Here is a 17,989-nt window from a genome sequence, read left to right on the forward strand (position 1 = left end):
TTGTAACTAGGCAGTTTGCTATTATTGTGGCTCCCATAGGGCAGTTATATGTCTACCTCGGCACAACAATTTTGATAAAAACCAGAGTAGAGGAGGAAACCTAGCAAAAGCCAAATGGGTCAACCAGCTGATTCATGCTACCACACCTAAAGATCCATGGACAGGATTGGCATCTCCTGACCATCCCTTGTGGGAGAGGGGGAGAGGAGGGCACCATTGCCATATGATTGTTTCACACCAGATTTTTGGGGTAATGCAGTCAAGCAGCTGCAGTAATGGTTAGGGGGCTCTCTACCCACCCTCTCCTGAGCCCGAATTAGCTGTCCTTGTTTAGCCATTTATAATTCTTTTTTGATGCCCTCAGTGGCTCGATTGAGCCCCAGTATTTTTCATTTCCTTGAGATCTTGAGCGATATCAGTTCTCCTTGTAGAGATCCAACTGGTAGGAAGTCTTTAGAGCAATGCACCCTGGGAAAAGTGTGCAAAGTAGCTCTTCTCCAGAAGGAAGAAAGCTATCTCTCTTTTGCTCCCTATAGGGTAGACACAACTATAATTATTCACTCACGTATCTTACATGTAGCACCGTGTATAGCATTAGCTCTGGGGTTATTGTGGACATTTTCTGAAACACATAGAACTTTTTTACCACTGACTTTTCAGAATCCTGATGGCATAGTTGTGCTGAAGAACCAGTTCTCCGCCAATGAAAAAAATGTGATCATCCAAAAGAGCTTTACTCTTCCAGATATTGCTAAGTGAGTACATACCATCTGTATACATGGGTATATAAAGTTCCAACAATAAACTTTAGGGGTGTTTATTTATCTAAGTATGGGTCTCTCTAAAATGGGCCACCAAACTGCCATCTTTTAAATGGGATGTCCACTTAAAACAAGTAATGACCTGTCCATCGAATAGGTGATAACTTGCTCATAGTTGGGTTTCCCACCGTTGGGATCCACACCGATCAGCAGATCAGGGAATATTTATTCCTGACCCATTACAAAACGCAATGGGAGGTTGGTCATCTGACCACCGGACCATTCGTTCTCATTGATTAATTAATGGGCATGTGCACTGCCACTCTATTCTTACAGGGATAACAGTTTCCCATTCTGCCAATTGGTGCGGGTCCCAACTGTTGGACCCCCACCGATAGGATAGGTGATAACTTGTTTTAACCTCTTTAATCCCTTCATTGGTCAGATAGGCCTGGTGCTTGATTGAAAAGCATCTAATGCAATCACCTGCTCGAGAAATAAGCAACATGATCAGGACCATTTATGGTAATGTCATGGAGAGGTGGTCCAATTTATTACTGGTTTGCACTAATTTCTGAACTTGACCCTCATTTTTCCTTCTTATTTTTGTCATCATGCTACTTGGACAGTGGTGAGAAGCCCGGGCAGACATTAGTTTTCAAGACCCTGAGTTTTGAGGATCTTTTTAATAAAAAATTTATCGCTACAGAAAAATTGACAACCGCTGATTGCATCTATTACCCCTTCATATCTGTATCGTAGATTATTTTGCTACAAATCTTTGGGATTGATCAGATGACCTGCTTTTTGTTGCTCCATGTATCTACCTTACAGTGAAGGAATATGGAAGATTGCTGGAAAGTTTCAGGAGGCTCCTCAAGAAGTTTTCCCGACAGAGTTTGAGGTCAAAGAATATGGTGAGTAGAATGATCAGTGAGTCCTGGTTCGTTGGGTGACCCAGACCTTTACATGCTCCAGTCTATTCATAAAAGGTGTGAACTAGCTGATAGCCTTCCGATGGAGAACTTTGGATGGACCTCGTCCTGAGGGATAAGAGTGGCCATATACACTCGATGAATGATGACTTAACCAAAATACAGTGGGTACGGAAAGTATTCAGACCCCTTTAAATTTTTCACTCTTTGTTTCATTGCAGCCATTTGGTAAATTCTAAAAAGTTCATTTTTTTTCTCATTAAAGTACACTCTGCACCCTGCATCTTAACTGAAAAAAAAACAGAAATGTAGATATTTTTGCAAATGTATTAAAAATGAAAAACTGAAATATCACATGGTCATAAGTATTCAGACCCTTTGCTCAGACACTCATATTTAAGTCACATGCTGTCCATTTCCTTGTGATCCTCCGTGAGATGGTTCTACTCCTTCATTGGAGTCCAGCTGTGTTTAATTAAACTGATAGGACTTGATTTGGAAAGACACACACCTGTCTATATAAGACCTCACAGCTCACAGTGCATGTCAGACCAAATGAGAATCATGAGCTCAAAGGAACTGCCCAAGGAGCTCAGAGACAGAATTGTGGCAAGGCACAGATCTGGCCAAGGTTATACAAGAATTTCTGCATTACTCAAGGTTCCTAAGAGCACAGTGGACTCCATAATCCTTAAATAGAAGAAGTTTGGGACCACCAGAAGTCTTCCTAGACCTGGCCATCCAGCCAAACTGAGCAATTGTGGGAGAAGAGCCTTGGTGAGAGAGGTAAAGAAGAACCCCAAGATCACTGTGGCTGAGCTCCAGAGATGCAGTAGGGAGATGGGAAAAAGTTCCACAAAGTCAACTATCACTGCAGCCCTCCACCAGTCAGGCCTTTATGGCAGAGTGGCCCGACGGAAGCCTCTCCTCGGTGCAAGATACAGTATATGACGTGAATTGTCAATCAACACATGTAATTTACCTATTAGAATGTACATGTGACCTCCAATATGTGGGCCGTACGATACAAACTATGAATGCACGCCTTAATAAACATACACATAATATATGAATAGGTTATCAACTACAGTGGTGGCCAAAAGTATTGGCACCCCTGCAATTCTGTCAGATAATACTCAGCTTCTTCCTGAAAATGATTGCAATCACAAATTCTTTGGTATTATTATCTTCATTTAATTTGCTTGCAAGGAAAAAACAAAAAAGAGAATGAAGCAAAAATCAAATCATTGATCATTTCACACAAAACTCCAAAAATGGGCCAGACAAAAGTATTGGCACCCTCAGCCTAATACTTGGTTGCACAGCCTTTAGCCAAAATAACTGGGAACAACCGCTTCCGGTAACCATCAATGAGTTTCTTACAATGCTCTGCTGGAATTGTAGACCATTCTTCTTTGGCAAACTGCTCCAGGTCCCTGATATTTGAAGGGTGCCTTCTCCAAACGGCCATTTTGAGATCTCTCCACAGGTGTTCTATGGGATTCAGGTCTGGATTCATTGCTGGCCACCTTAGAAGTCTCCAGTGCTTTCTCTCAAACTATTTTATAGTGCTTTTGGAAGTGTGTTTTGGGTCATTGTCCTGCTGGAAGACCCATGACCTCTGAGGGAGACCCAGCTTTCTCACACTGGGCCCTACATTATGCTGCAAAATTTTTTGGTAGTCTTCAGACTTCATAATGCCATGCACACAGTCAAGCAGTCCAGTGCCAGAGGCAGCAAAGCAACCCCAAAACATCACGGAACCTCCGTCATGTTTGACTGTAGGAACCGTGTTCTTTTCTTTGAATGCCTCTTTTTTTTTCCTGTACACTCTATGTTGATGCTTTTTCCAAAAAAGCTCTACTTTTGTCTCATCTGACCAGAGAACATTCTTCCAAAACGTTTTAGGCTTTCTCAGGTAAGTTTTGGCAAACTCCAGCCTGGCTTTTTTATGTCTCGGGGTAAGAAGTGGGGTCTTCCTGGGTATCCTACCATACAGTCCCTTTTCATTCAGACGCCGACGGATAGTACGGGTTGACACTGTAGTACCCTCGGACTGCAGGGCAGCTTGAACTTGTTTGGATGTTAGTCGAGGTTCTTTATCCACCATCCGCACAATCTTTCATTGAAATCTCTCATCAATTTTTCTTTTCCGTCCACATCTAGGGAGGTTAGCCACAGTGCCATGGGCTTTACACTTCTTGATGACACTGCGCACGGAAGACACAGGAACATTCAGGTCTTTGGAGATGGACTTGTAGCCTTGAGATTGCTCATGCTTCCTCACAATTTGGTTTCTCAAGTCCTCAGACAGTTCTTTGGTCTTCTTTCTTTTCTCCATGCTCAATGTGGTACACACAAGGACACAGGACAGAGGTTGAGTCAACTTTAATCCATGTTAACTGGCTGCAAGTGTGATTTAGTTATTGCCAACACCTGTTAGGTGCCACAGGTAAGTTACAGGTGCTGTTAATTGCACAAATTAGAGAAGCATCACATGATTTTTCAAAGGGTGCCAATACTTTTGTCCACCCCCTTTTTTAGGTTTGGTGTGGAATTATATCCAATTTGGCTTTAGGACAATTCTTTTTGTGTTTTTTCATTGAAGACAAATTAAATGAAGAGAATAATACCAAAGAATTTGTGATTGCAATCATTTTCAGGAAGAAACTGAGTATTATCTGACAGAATTGCAGGGGTGCCAATACTTTTGGCCACCACTGTACATAGTTTATCTAAACATTTCAGTATTGTCCATCAAAAGGATCCAAAATTGTGGAGAGGGCTTACAAATATTTTTTAGCCCTAAATATTGTCTCTCAGTGATCAATTCAGCGCTCCATAGACCGCTTTTCCTTTCTTTTTTTCCTTTTTTTTCCACTTTTTTCTCCTCAGTGCAAGACATATGAAAGCCCGCATAGAGTTTGCTCAAAAACACATGAAGGACTCCCAGACTACGAGAAATAAAATTCTCTGGTCTGATCAAACGAAGATAGAACTTTTTGGTGATAATTCTAAGTGGTATGTGTGGAGAAAACCAGACACTGCTCATCACCTGCCCAATACAATCCCAACAGTGAAACATGGTGGTGGCAGCATCATGCTATGGGGATGTTTTTCAGCTGCAGGGACAGGACGACTGGTTGCAATTGAAGGAAACATGAATGCGGCCCAGTACAGACATATCCTGGATGAAAACCTCTTCCAGAGTGCTCTGGATCTCAGACTTGGCCGAAGGTTCACCTTCCAACAAGACAGTGACCCTAAGCATACAGCTAAAATAACAAAGGAGTGGGTTCAGAACAACTCTGTGACCATTCTTGACTGGCCCAGCCAGAGCCCTGACCTAATTGAGCATCTCTGGAGAGACCTGAAAATGGCCGTCCACCAACATTCACCATCCAACCTGACGGAACTGGAGAGGATCTGCAAGGAAGAATGGCAGAGGATCCCCAAATCCAGGTGTGAAAAATGGCTGCAATGAAACAAAGAGTGAAAAATTTAAAGGGGTCTGAATACTTTCCGTACCCATTGTATATCTGCAGGACTGGCCACCAATCTAATGTGTATGGCGTAGCCCCAATTCTATGCCAATGGATGATTTATAAGAAGAATGATTAGCATTGTTCTCTCCTTAAATAAGCTGAAAGCTAAGGAATCTAGTAGTGGTTTGCTGTACTTTGGAGAAATAGCTGACAATTTGGTAAAAGAGGTGACATTCAGCTAAAAGCTATCACATACTGACCAATCTCCAGGATCATCCAGGAAGCTCCCAAAAAGTGAGAGTCCTGCTGGAAGAGTTTGCAAGTATCTCTAGAGACGCAGAAGATTTCTGAAACTTCCCTGAAGGCAGTAATTTCCTAAGAATTCTTAGCGTAGTGCTGTGATGATGCTTTGCTATCAGAGTCCAGGCGTCTAGATGCAAATTCAGGAGGATTATAAATGGGGCCTATAGGGTGCATGACCTTTAAAAGGGGGGTCTTTTTGTGGAAAGATCCTCACCAGCTTCATAATCTAAAGCTATGTGCCTTTAAAAAGTTGGCCTGTATAGGCTGTAGTGTATAGCCATCTAAATGGATCTTTTGTATCAGAAAATGAGTGAAAATTTTAAAAATATAATTCTCTCGGATGGAGAACATTCTTCACAAGACCTCATAGTAAACTAAAAAGTTTGTCCACCTAAGTCTATTATTAATGGGATTATAATAGTGGAGGAGGAGCAATGTGTATTTTGCGTGTCACTTTTTTTTTTTCTTTCTAGTTCTACCAAGTTTTGAAGTCCTACTGGAGACCCCACAGAATTATTACTTTGTGGATGACGATCACTTCACTGTGGATATTACTGCAAGGTAAGGCAAATCACTCACGCTCGTCACTGTAAGAAATATTCTGGTTACTATTAAATCAGAGCACAGCATGATTAGGGAAAGAGACTATGATTCCACCGATGTGTCACTTATTGAGCTACTTGTTGTTGTTTCAAAAAAAATAGTATTTTATCAGCAGGAGATTATCACTACAGGACTAGGTGTCTCATGCCTCCTAGTCCTCCTGCTCTGTGTAGCCCCGCCCTCACCACTGATTGGCAGCTTTCCACCTATGCACAGTGTACACAGAAAATGGCCAATCAGTGGTGTGGGAGGGGTTATACAGAGCTCAGTATCCAGAGAACTGGAAGATCTGCAGTAGAGAAAATGGATTTTATCAAAACTCTACCAAGTAGACCAGTATAAAGAAAAATAAAAATAATAATACCATACTAAAAAGTGGAAAAATAGTAAAAAAATAATGAAAAAAATATTCTGTAGAAATGAGTTCGGGGTTTGTACCAAACCATTAGTGTCCGGTACTAATCGCCGAACACTGACTTCTCCCGGAAGTCTGTTCCAATGTTCGGAGTTCCAGGGAAAAGAGAGAGAGAATATTTCCAGATCAAAACTTCGGGTCCTCGTAGTTTTCAATGAGGTTCGGGTTCTGGTTCAAGGTCGGTTACAATTCTGGTACTCGAACTGAATTTAGGAATAAAGTTCAGGTCGGGTACCAGCACCCAAACTTCCATGGGTCCGCTCATTCTTACTCTTCATAATTATTTTATTCCATTACTATTTGTGCTGGGAATATAGAGCATCATTTTTGGAATTGGCTCAATTCCATTGATCATTGTTAATCTCCTATTTGAATTTTTCACTAATTTTCGTTTTTATAATGGGGTCATGTCTATGAATGTTTGGGTAATCATTTCTGAACTTGGTGGTATAGGACATACGAGAAGAGTTTATCTGCCTTTGACACCATGACAACCCTTCTTACCTATCTCAAAGACACTCGGCCTCATAGCAGCCAATCACAATCTAGATTTAATTGCGAAAAAAGAAAATCTTTGAAGTTCTCCTATAAAAGCTATAGAATGATACTGAGCCACCAGGGACAAGAAGAACTGCTATTCTCATACCGGAAGGAGAGGTTTTTCTTAGAGTTGTCTTGTTACTTCAACCTCTGATGTTGTGTAATGTCACTTCATGTCCGGCAGATGTCACAGTTTCCTACTAAAGAAAATGTTTTGTACAAGTAGATTAGAAAAAGTTATAATTAGGCAATAAGACTTTTTTTTTTTTTACAATTTTCTGTTTTCAGGTTTCTGCATGGGAAGCCAGTGGAGGGGTCTGTGTTTGCAATGTTCGGAGTAATTCAGAACAATGAGAAAAAGAGTTTCCCACATTCCATGGCCAACATCACGGTGAGAAGAGTCTTCAAAATGGCAATGGTCCCATTGAATCAGAAGGTCCCATACAATATATCCTCATTTGTCTATGATACCCCTTGAGCATTCTATAACACTCAAAGTCCGAGTGGCTGGCACCCCCAATTAGGATGGTGGGGGAAATGGGGGTGCCAAACACTTGAGAGGGACATCCCAGAATGGCACATCTCCTTGAAAAGTCTCCCGGTCATCTACAAGGGACACCCTTTAGCCTTCTTTTTGACCCCTGCCAATATCAAATATTAGACATAGACAACAGTTTAGGAGTCTTTTTATAATTATTTTATATACTATAACTCCCAGCCATTCGCAAGACCTCAAAAAAGGCAAATGCAAATAAACCCCGAAATGAGCAAGGCTTTGTAAATCGAGGCTTAAAATGTCCCATAAACAGGGATCCCAACCTTAGCAAGTATAAATGCGCTATATACTCTGCATAACTTTCTGGTAAAATTTAGCCTTTGATGTGAACAAAGAAGAAAACAACATATTTTTTCAAAATCAGAGCAAGAATATTTTCCTTTAAATTGATAAAAGAAAATAGCAATAAATTTGAAACCTCGCACGTCCTCTTCATATTGTAAAAAAAAAAAAAAAAATTTATATATATTTAGAATTGTGTAAGTTTTCAGGAAAGTAATGTTTAGTTGTCCTTTCAGGTGACTGCTGGGAAAGCACAAGCTACGCTCTATCGGCACATGATTACCAGTCGATTCCCGAATCCTGAATTCCTTCTGGAAAGTTCTCTCTACGTCAGTGTCACAGTTTTTACCAATGCAGGTACGGAGACCATGGCCATGGGGTGCCTGTATCATGTTGGCACCAGGGGTACTTGTTTTCCAAGTCCCAACCCTGCTTAGAGTTCTTATACCACTTATATTATTGAAAAGTAATTTGGAATAGTTCATCAAGAGAAGTCATATGGTGTCTCTTCCAGGCAGCGATCTGGTGGTAGCTGAGAAGACTGGTATTCCAATAGTGAAGACCGCATTCAAAGTGCTTTTCACCAAGTCCTCCAAATATTTTAAGCCTGGCTTACCCTACATAGCAAATGTAAGTGCATGTGAGTTCTCATCAGCACCACATACTTCACTCAATCTTTAACATCCTCCATCTCATGTCAGAAGGACTCCAATAAGAGGACCATATGAGCCATTTAGGGTGGAGCACCAGTGCCCCAATGTAGAAGGAATATTTGACCCTGATATTGTACATTTTAGCCAGAATTGACTCTCAGTAACTTTCCATGCTTCTTTTGGAGATTGAGACCATTCTACTCATAAAGACTGATGCACGACAAACACATCTGCCCTGAGCTTCGCAGGTAGATATTGGTTCCTATCCACTGGTGTCCAATAGTTCAGCTCCTTCAAACATTTTTAAGCAAAATAAATTAGTACTAATTCATACGCAACTCAATTTTGGTAGTAGTCTACCCTTGAAGTTTGATGACTGCGTGACATGGTTACAGATTGACAACTAAAGAGTAAAGGGAAGGAAGCGGTCTTGTGGCAGTAGGCCGCCAGTGGGACAAGTGGAAATGATGACCGGGCCTACTGGTGCACTTGCAGAAGATGGTTACAGCTCACCCAGATCATGTTGTAGGTCCTTTACTCAAAGATTACATCCAGTGTGATATTCAGCGAAAAAAATCCAACTCAATCCAGGAGGCACCTGGTGTGCCAAAGTGAAACGGTAAAAATTCAAGGAGTGTACACCAATACATGAATTGTTCTGTTCACCCATGTTGAGTAGACACTTACAGTGAGGTTCAGAAATCTTTGGCCAGTGACCAGATCTTTGTGATTTCAGCTCTGCAGGCCACTATTTTGGATGTAAAATTAAAAAACTGAGATGCAAGTAGAGACTTTCAGGTTTAATTAAAGGGGTTGAACAAAAATATCCTGTGAAATGTTTAGGAATTTCAAGCATTTTTCTACAAAGCCTCCGCATTTCATGGGTTCAAAAGTAATTGGACAAATTAACTTTACCATGAAGAAAATGTTCATTTTTAATACTTTGTAGAGAATCCTTTGCAGGCGATGACTGCCTGAAGTCTGGAAGCCATGGACGTCACCATCGCTGGGTTTCCTCCTCTGTGATGCTTTGTCACCTTTACTGACTTCAGTTGTTGCTTCTTTTTGGGTCTTTCTACCTTGAGTTTTCTCTTAAGCCTGTGAAATGTTGCCCGATGGGGCTGAGATCTGGTGATGACTCGGCCATTGCAGAATATTCTTTGCTTTCGCAGTATGTTTTGGGTGATTGTCCATCTGTCCTGTGAAGCGCCGTCCAATCAACCTTGCTGCATTTGGATGAATCTGAGCAGAAAGTATCGCCCTGTACACACAGAATTCATCCGGTTGCTTATGTCTTCAGTCACATCATCCATACATACTGTATTAGTGACCCAGCGCCATTGGAAGCCAGGCATGCCCGTGCCATCACACGGCCTCCACCATGTGTTACAGAGGATGTGCTGTGCATTGAATTATGGACCGGTCCAAGCCTTCTTCATACATTCGTCTTCCCATTCTGGTACAGGTTGATGTTGGTTTCATCTGTTCAAAGAAGCCCTCTCCTCTTCATCCCATCAACATTTTTATCCTCCTAATATATTACAGTCATCATATTATATAGGTCTGTGTACTTACAATTGCTCATTTTGTCTTTCTGCCCAGCTAATTCATCTGTTTTCCATCATGTCTGACAGCTCGTGATTAAAAACTGACTGGCTGAATCCTTCTAAGCTCTATGTAGAAACAGGAAGTCTCTTTTCCCTACATGAGTCATAAGTCACTGCAAAAGTCCCTGGCAGGGGGAAAGGAGGGAGCTGCTGGGTCAGGAGTTGAAGAGGGAAATGATTTGTGCAGGCACAAGAGACTTCCTGTTTCTACATAGAACAGAAAAAAAAGAGAAGAATTAGCTGGGTAGAAAGGCAAAATGAGCAATTGTAAGTACACAGTGCTATATGATGGCTGCAATATATTAATAGAAAATAAAAACTTCGATGGGAGGAGGAGTGCTTATTTAAGATGTCTTTTGGCAAAGTCTAATCTGGCCTTTCTATTTTTCAGGCTGATTAATGGTTTGCACCTTGTGGTGACCCCTCCTTGCTCTCATGAAGTCATCTCCTTATGGTAGTCTTAGATACTGAGACACCAACTTACTGGAGAGTTTTCTTCATTTGGGTGGATGTTGCGAAGGGGTTTTCTTCACCATGGAAAGGATTCTGCAATCATCCACCACTGTTGTCTTCCGTGGACGTCCAGGCCTTTTTGAGTTCCCAAGCGCACCAGTGCACTATTTTGTTTTTGGTGAATGTACCAAACTGTTGATTTGGCCGCTCCTAAAATTTATCCTATCTCTCTATGGATTTCTTCTTTTTTTCAGCCTAATGACTTTCTTTTTCTCTTCCATTGAGAGATCTTTCGAGCTCATGGTGTAGGTTCACAGCAATAACTTCCAAATACAAATGTCACACCTGGAATCAGCTCCAGACCTTTTTCCTACTTAATTGATGATGTATTCAAGAGGAAATAGTCCACACAGCCTATTAAAGAGCTTTTGGGATATCTCTTCAATTACTTTTGGTCCCTTAAAAAAGCTACATATTAAACAGCTGTAATTCCTAAACCCTTACTACAATTAGGATGTGAATACTCACAAATTAACGCTTAGAGTCGGCACTTTAAGCCCAGATTAATTATATAATTGTATTTTGAATATACAAACAGGAGAATACAGCTTTACTGCAGCTGAACTTCATTACTGTTATATAGAACTAGCTATTGAACCCGTTCTACGCCCGGGTGGCGAGCATTTATATTGGTATATGGTCTCCCATCCTGTTATGTGCTGCCCCCATCCTGTTATATGCTGCCCCCATCCTGTTATATGCTGCCCCCCTCCTGCTATGTGTTCCCCATCCTGTTATGTGCTGCCCCCCTCCTGTTATGTGCTGCCCTCCTCCTGCTATGTGTTCCCCATCCTGTTACGTGCTCCCCCATCCTCTGCCCCCATCCTGCTATGTGCTGCCTCCATCCTGTTATGTGCTGCCACCATCCTGTTATGTGCAGCCCCCATCCTGTTATGTGCTGCTCCCATCCTGCTCCCCCATCCTGTTATGTGCTGCCTTCATCCTGTTATATGCTGCTCCCATCCTGCTATGTGCTGCCTTCATCCTGTTATATGCTGCCCACATCCTGCTATGTGCTGCCCCCATCCTGTTATGTGCTGCCTCCATCCTGTTATGTGCTGCTCCCATCCTGTTATGTGCTGCCTCCATCCTGTTATGTGCTGCTCCCATCCTGCTCCCCCATCCTGTTATGTGCTGCCTTCATCCTGTTATATGCTGCTCCCATCCTGTTATGTGCTGCCCCCATCCTGTTATGTGCTGCCCACATCCTGCTATGTGCTGCCCCCATCCTGTTATGTGCTGCCTCCATCCTGTTATGTGCTGCTCCCATCCTGTTATGTGCTGCCTTCATCCTGTTATGTGCTGCCCCCATCCTGTTATGTGCTGCCCCCCTCCTGTTATGTGCTGCCCACCTCATGCTATGTGTTCCCCATCCTGTTATGTGCTGCCCCCATCCTGCTATGTGCTGCCTCCATCCTATTATGTGCTGCCACCATCCTGTTATGTGCTGCCTCCATCCTGTTATGTGCTGCTCCCATCCTGCTCCCCCATCCTGCTATGTGCTGCCTCCATCCTGTTATGTGCTGCCACCATCCTGTTATGTGCTGCCTCCATCCTGTTATGTGCTGCCACCATCCTGTTATGTGCTGCCTCCATCCTGTTATGTGCTGCTCCCATCCTGCTCCCCCATCCTGTTATGTGCTGCCCCATCCTGTTATGTGTTCCCCATCCTATTATGTGCTGCCCCCATCCTGCTATGTGCAGCCCCCATCCTGTTATGTGCTGCCACCATCCTGTTATGTGCTGCCCCCATCCTGTTATGTGCTGCCACCATCCTGTTATGTGCTGCCCCCATCCTGTTATGTGCTGCCCCCATCCTGTTATGTTGTGCCCCCATCCTGTTATGTGCTGCCCCCATCCTGCTATGTGCTGCCCCCATCCTGCTATGTGCTGCCCCCATCCTGCTATGTGCTGCCCCCATCCTGCTATGTGCTGCCCCCATCCTGTTATATGCTGCCACCATCCTGTTATGTGCTGCCCCCATCCTGCTATGTGATGCCCCCATCCTGTTATGTGCTGCCCCCATCCTGTTATATGCTGCCACCATCCTGTTATGTGCTGCCTCCATCCTGTTATGTGCAGCCCACATCCTGTTATGTGCTGCCCACATCCTGTTATGTGCTGCCCCCATCCTGTTATGTGCTGCCCCCCTCCTGTTATGTGCTGCCCACCTCATGCTATGTGTTCCCCATCCTGTTATGTGCTGCCCCCATCCTGCTATGTGCTGCCTCCATCCTGTTATGTGCTGCCCCCATCCTGTTATGTGCTGCCACCATCCTGTTATGTGCTGCCCCCATCCTGCTATGTGCTGCCCCCATCCTGCTATGTGCTGCCTCCATCCTGTTATGTGCTGCCACCATCCTGTTATGTGCTGCCACCATCCTGTTATGTGCTGCCCCCATCCTGTTATGTGCTGCCTCCATCCTGTTATGTGCAGCCCACATCCTGTTATGTGCTGCCCACATCCTGTTATGTGCTGCCCCCATCCTGTTATGTGCTGCCCCCATCCTGTTATGTGCTGCCCCCCTCCTGTTATGTGCTGCCCACCTCATGCTATGTGTTCCCCATCCTGTTATGTGCTGCCCCCATCCTGCTATGTGCTGCCTCCATCCTGTTATGTGCTGCCCCCATCCTGTTATGTGCTGCCACCATCCTGTTATGTGCTGCCCCCATCCTGCTATGTGCTGCCCCCATCCTGCTATGTGCTGCCTCCATCCTGTTATGTGCTGCTCCCATCCTGTTATGTGCTGCCACCATCCTGTTATGTGCTGCCTCCATCCTGTTATGTGCTGCCTCCATCCTGTTATGTGCTGCCTCCATCCTGTCATGTGCTGCCCCCATCCTGTTATGTGCTGCCCCCATCCTGTTATGTGCTGCCCCCATCCTGTTATGTGCTGCCCCCATCCTGTTATGTGCTGCCCCCATCCTGTTATGTGCTGCCCCCATCCTGTTATGTGCTGCTCCCATCCTGCTCCCCCATCCTGTTATGTGCTGCCCCATCCTGTTATGTGCTGCCCCCATCCTTGTATGTGCTGCCCCCATCCTGTTATGTGCTGCCCTCATCCTGTTACGTGCTCCCCCATCCTCTGCCCCCATCCTGTTATGTGCTGCCCTCATCCTGTTATGTGCTGCCCCCATCCTTGTATGTGCTGCCCCCATCCTGTTATGTGCTGCCCTCATCCTGTTATGTGCTCCCCCATCCTGTGCCCCCATCCTGCTATGTGCTGCCTTCATCCTGTTATGTGCTGCCCACATCCTGTTATGTGCTGCCCCCTCCTGTTATGTGCTGCCCCCCTCCTGTTATGTGCTGCCCCCATCCTGTTATGTGCTGCCCCCATCCTGTTATGTGCTTCCCTCATCCTGTTATGTGCTCCCCCAACCTGCGCCCTCATCCTGCTATGTGCTGCCTCCATCCTGTTATGTGCTGCCACCATCCTGCGCCCCCATCCTGTTATGTGCTGCCCTCATCCTGGTATTTGTGCTGTCCTCATCCAGGTATTTGTGCTGCCCCCATCCTGGTATTTGTGGCCCCCATGCTGGTATTTGTGCACCCCAATCCTATTCCCCCATCCTGTTATGTGCTGCCCCCATCCTATCCTGTTATGTGCTGCCCCCATCCTATCCTGGTATGCATGGCACCCCTCATCCCTATCCTGGTATGCATGGTACCCCTCATCCCAATCCTGGTATGAATGGTACCCCTCATCCCTATCCTGGTATGCATGGCACCCCTCATTCCTATCCTGGTATGCATGGTACTCTTCACCCCTATCCTGGTATGCATGGTACCCCTCATCCCTATCCTGGTATGCAAGGCACCCCTCATTCCTATCCTGGTATGCATGGTACCCCCCATCCCTATCCTGGTATGCATGGTACCCCTCATCCCTATCCTGGTATGCATGGTACCCCTCATCCCTATCCTGGTATGCATGGCACCCCTCATTCCTATCCTGGTATGCATGGTACCCCCCATCCCTATCCTGGTATGCATGGTACCCCTCATCCCTATCCTGGTATGCATGGTACCCCTCATCCCTATCCTGGTTTGCGTGGTACCCCTCATCCCTATCCTGGTATGCATGGTGACCCCTCATCCGTATCCTGGTATGCATGGCCCCTCATCCGTAGCCTGGTATGCATGGCCCCTCATCCGTAGCCTGGTATGCATGGCCCCTCATCCCTATCCTGGTATGCATGGTACCCCCTCATCCCCAATCCTGGTATGCATGGCACCCCTCATTCCCAATCCTGGTATGCATGGCAGCCCTCATCCCCAATCCTGGTATGCATGGCACCCCTCATCCGCAATCCTGGTATGCATGGCACCCCATTCCTCATTCTGGTATGCATGGCACCCTTCATCCCAATTCTGGTATGCATGGTACCCCCTCATCCCTATCCTGGTATGCATGGTACCCCTCATCCCTATTCTAGTATGCATGGTACCCCCTCATCCCTATCCTGGTATGCATGGTACCCCCTCATCCATATCCTGGTATGCATGGTACCCCCTCATCCGTATCCTGGTATGTATGGCACCCCTCCATCCTGGTATGCATGGCCCCTCATCCGTAGCCTGGTATGCATGGCCCCTCATCCCTATCCTGGTATGCATGGTACCCCCTCATCCCCAATCCTGGTATGCATGGCACCCCTCATTCCCAATCCTGGTATGCATGGCAGCCCTCATCCCCAATCCTGGTATGCATGGCACCCCTCATCCGCAATCCTGGTATGCATGGCACCCCATTCCTCATTCTGGTATGCATGGTATCCCTCATCCCTATCCTGGTATGCATGATACCCCCTCATCCGTATCCTGGTATGCATGGTACCCCTCATCCCTATTCTAGTATGCATGGTACCCCCTCATCCCTATCCTGGTATGCATGGTACCCCCTCATCCATATCCTGGTATGCATGGTACCCCCTCATCCGTATCCTGGTATGTATGGCACCCCTCCATCCTGGTATGCATGGTACCCCCTCATCCGTATCCTGGTATGCATGTCACCCCTCCATCCTGGTATGCATGGCACCTCTCATCCCTAACCTGGTGTGCATGGTACCTCTCATCCCTATCCTGGTATGTATGGTACCCCTCATCCCTATCCTGGTATGTATGGTACCCCTCATCCCTATCCTGGTATGTATGACCCCTCATCCCTATCTTGGTATGCATGGTACCCCTCATCCCTATCCTGGTAAGTATGGTACCCCTCATCCCTATCCTGGTATGTATGGTACCCCTCATCCCTATCTTGGCATGCATGGTACCCCATCCCTCATCCTGGTATGCCTGGCACCCCATCCCTCATCCTGGTATGCATGGTACCCCCTCATCCCTATCCTGGTATGCATGGTACCCCTCATCCCTATCCTGGTAAGCATGGTACCCCTCATCCCTATCCTGGTATGCACGGCATCCCTCATCCCCAATCCTGGTATGCATGCTACACCTCAATCCTATCTTTGTATGTATGGTACCATCCATCCCTATTCTGGTATGCATGGTAACCCCTCATCCCTATCCTGGTATGCATGGTACCCCTCATCCCTATCCTGGTATGTATGGTACCCCTCATCCCTATCTTGGTATGCATGGTACCCCATCCCTCATCCTGGTATGTCTGGCACCCCATCCCTCATCCTGGTATGCATGGTACCCCCTCATCCCTTTCCTGGTATGCATGGTACCCCCTCATCCCTATCCTAGTATGCATGGTACCCCCTCATCCCTATCCTGGTATGCATGGTACCCCCTCATCCGTATCCTGGTATGCATGGTACACCCTCATCCGTATCCTGGTATGCATGGCACCCCTCCATCCTGGTATGCATGGTACCCCCTCATCCGTATCCTGGTTTGCATGGTACCCCTCCATCCTAGTATGCATGGTACCCCCTCATCCGTATCCTGTTATGCATGGCACCCCTCATCCCTAACCTGGTATGCATGGTACCTCTCATTCCTATCCTGGTATGTATGGTACCCCTCATCCCTATCCTGGTATGTATGGTACCCCTCATCCCTATCCTGGTATGTATGACCCCTCATCCCTATCCTGGTATGCATGGTACCCCTCATCCCTATCCTGGTAAGTATGGTACCCCTCATCCCTATCCTGGTATGTATGGTACCCCTCATCCCTATCCTGGTATGTATGGCCCCTCATCCCTATCCTGGTATACATGGTACCCCTCATCCGTATCCTGATATGCATGGTACCCCCTCATCCCTATCCTGGTATGTATAGTACCTCTCATCCCTATCACGCTGCACACACAAAATGATAAACAATTATACTCACCTTTCTTCCCTGTGCGCTCGTGCCCATACCGCGCTGTCCGACACCATTTTGCTGAAGACACACTGCAAATGTGTCTTCAGTAAAATGGCGCCAGATAGCGCGCTATGTGCATGTGTCGATTCAGACGCCGCACTCCGGCCCCAGTCTCCGGGCACAACAGAGGCGCCGCGGCAACACTCCTCTTGGTCAGGTATGTACTTATGGCGCCGGACAGAGGGATGCATCTACCATTATATTATAGATATACTTTTAAAAATTAAGGTATACTTAGTGCATAAATTGGCCAATTCATGAGAGCCCATCAACCATGGCAAGTTGTATTTCAGTGATGACACAGTCTGAGACTGTTGCGACGCTGGGAAAGAAGGGTTTGCAGCTCAGCGATGGTACATTCTGAGGGACTACTGCCGATACTGGGAAAACTGTGTTGCAACTCATTGATTTGTTCTGAGACTGATGCTGGAAAGGCTGTTTTGCAGCTTAATGATGATACATTGTGAAATTGTTGTTGATACTGGAAAAGCTGTGTTGCAGCTCAGTGTAGATACTTTCTGAGACTACTGCTGATACTGGTTATGTGGGTGACTGATCAGTGATGAGACCAACTGAAATTGATGCTGGGTAAGTTGGGTTGCAGCATAGTGAATACGTCTTTTAAAGGGAGTCTGTCAGTCCCATTTATATAGGGGACCTAACCCCTATAAAAGTTATACCAGACATACACAGTTTACGTTAATATTTGCTAAAAAAAATATCTATTTTTAATATGCAAATGAGTGCACTTCGATGTACCCTTGGCGTGGCTAATGCCTTGGTGCACCATTACGCCCTCATATTTGTAAACTAAAACCAGTCCTTTATCTTAATTGACAGCACTCTGATGGTAAGAGCAAACGCTTTCTAAAGTCAAATCAATGAAGACAAGGGACTGGCTTTAATATGCAAATTGGAGGGCGTTATGGTGCACTGAAGCGCAGTCTCAGCATCCCCTATCTGATGTATATACCAGTCTCTGTGTCTCC

At 45.5% G+C, this 17,989-nt stretch overlaps 1 protein-coding gene across 1 annotated transcript in view; it reads left to right on the forward strand.

The window, feature by feature from the left end:
- LOC141167058 (complement C3-like) overlaps positions 1–17,989 on the forward strand; it is a 101,469-nt gene that overhangs the window by 34,304 nt on the left and 49,176 nt on the right. Inside the window, exons 5-10 of the mRNA XM_073654385.1 lie at positions 661–755; positions 1,596–1,678; positions 5,958–6,045; positions 7,331–7,433; positions 8,117–8,237; positions 8,395–8,510. Coding sequence (XP_073510486.1) covers positions 661–755; positions 1,596–1,678; positions 5,958–6,045; positions 7,331–7,433; positions 8,117–8,237; positions 8,395–8,510 — 606 coding nt within the window. The remainder of the gene's footprint in view (positions 1–660; positions 756–1,595; positions 1,679–5,957; positions 6,046–7,330; positions 7,434–8,116; positions 8,238–8,394; positions 8,511–17,989) is intronic.

Source organism: Phyllobates terribilis, unplaced genomic scaffold (assembly GCF_046119375.1).
Source record: "Phyllobates terribilis strain yellow unplaced genomic scaffold, ASM4611937v1 Scaffold_11__3_contigs__length_659146591, whole genome shotgun sequence".
NCBI lineage: Eukaryota > Metazoa > Chordata > Amphibia > Anura > Dendrobatidae > Phyllobates > Phyllobates terribilis.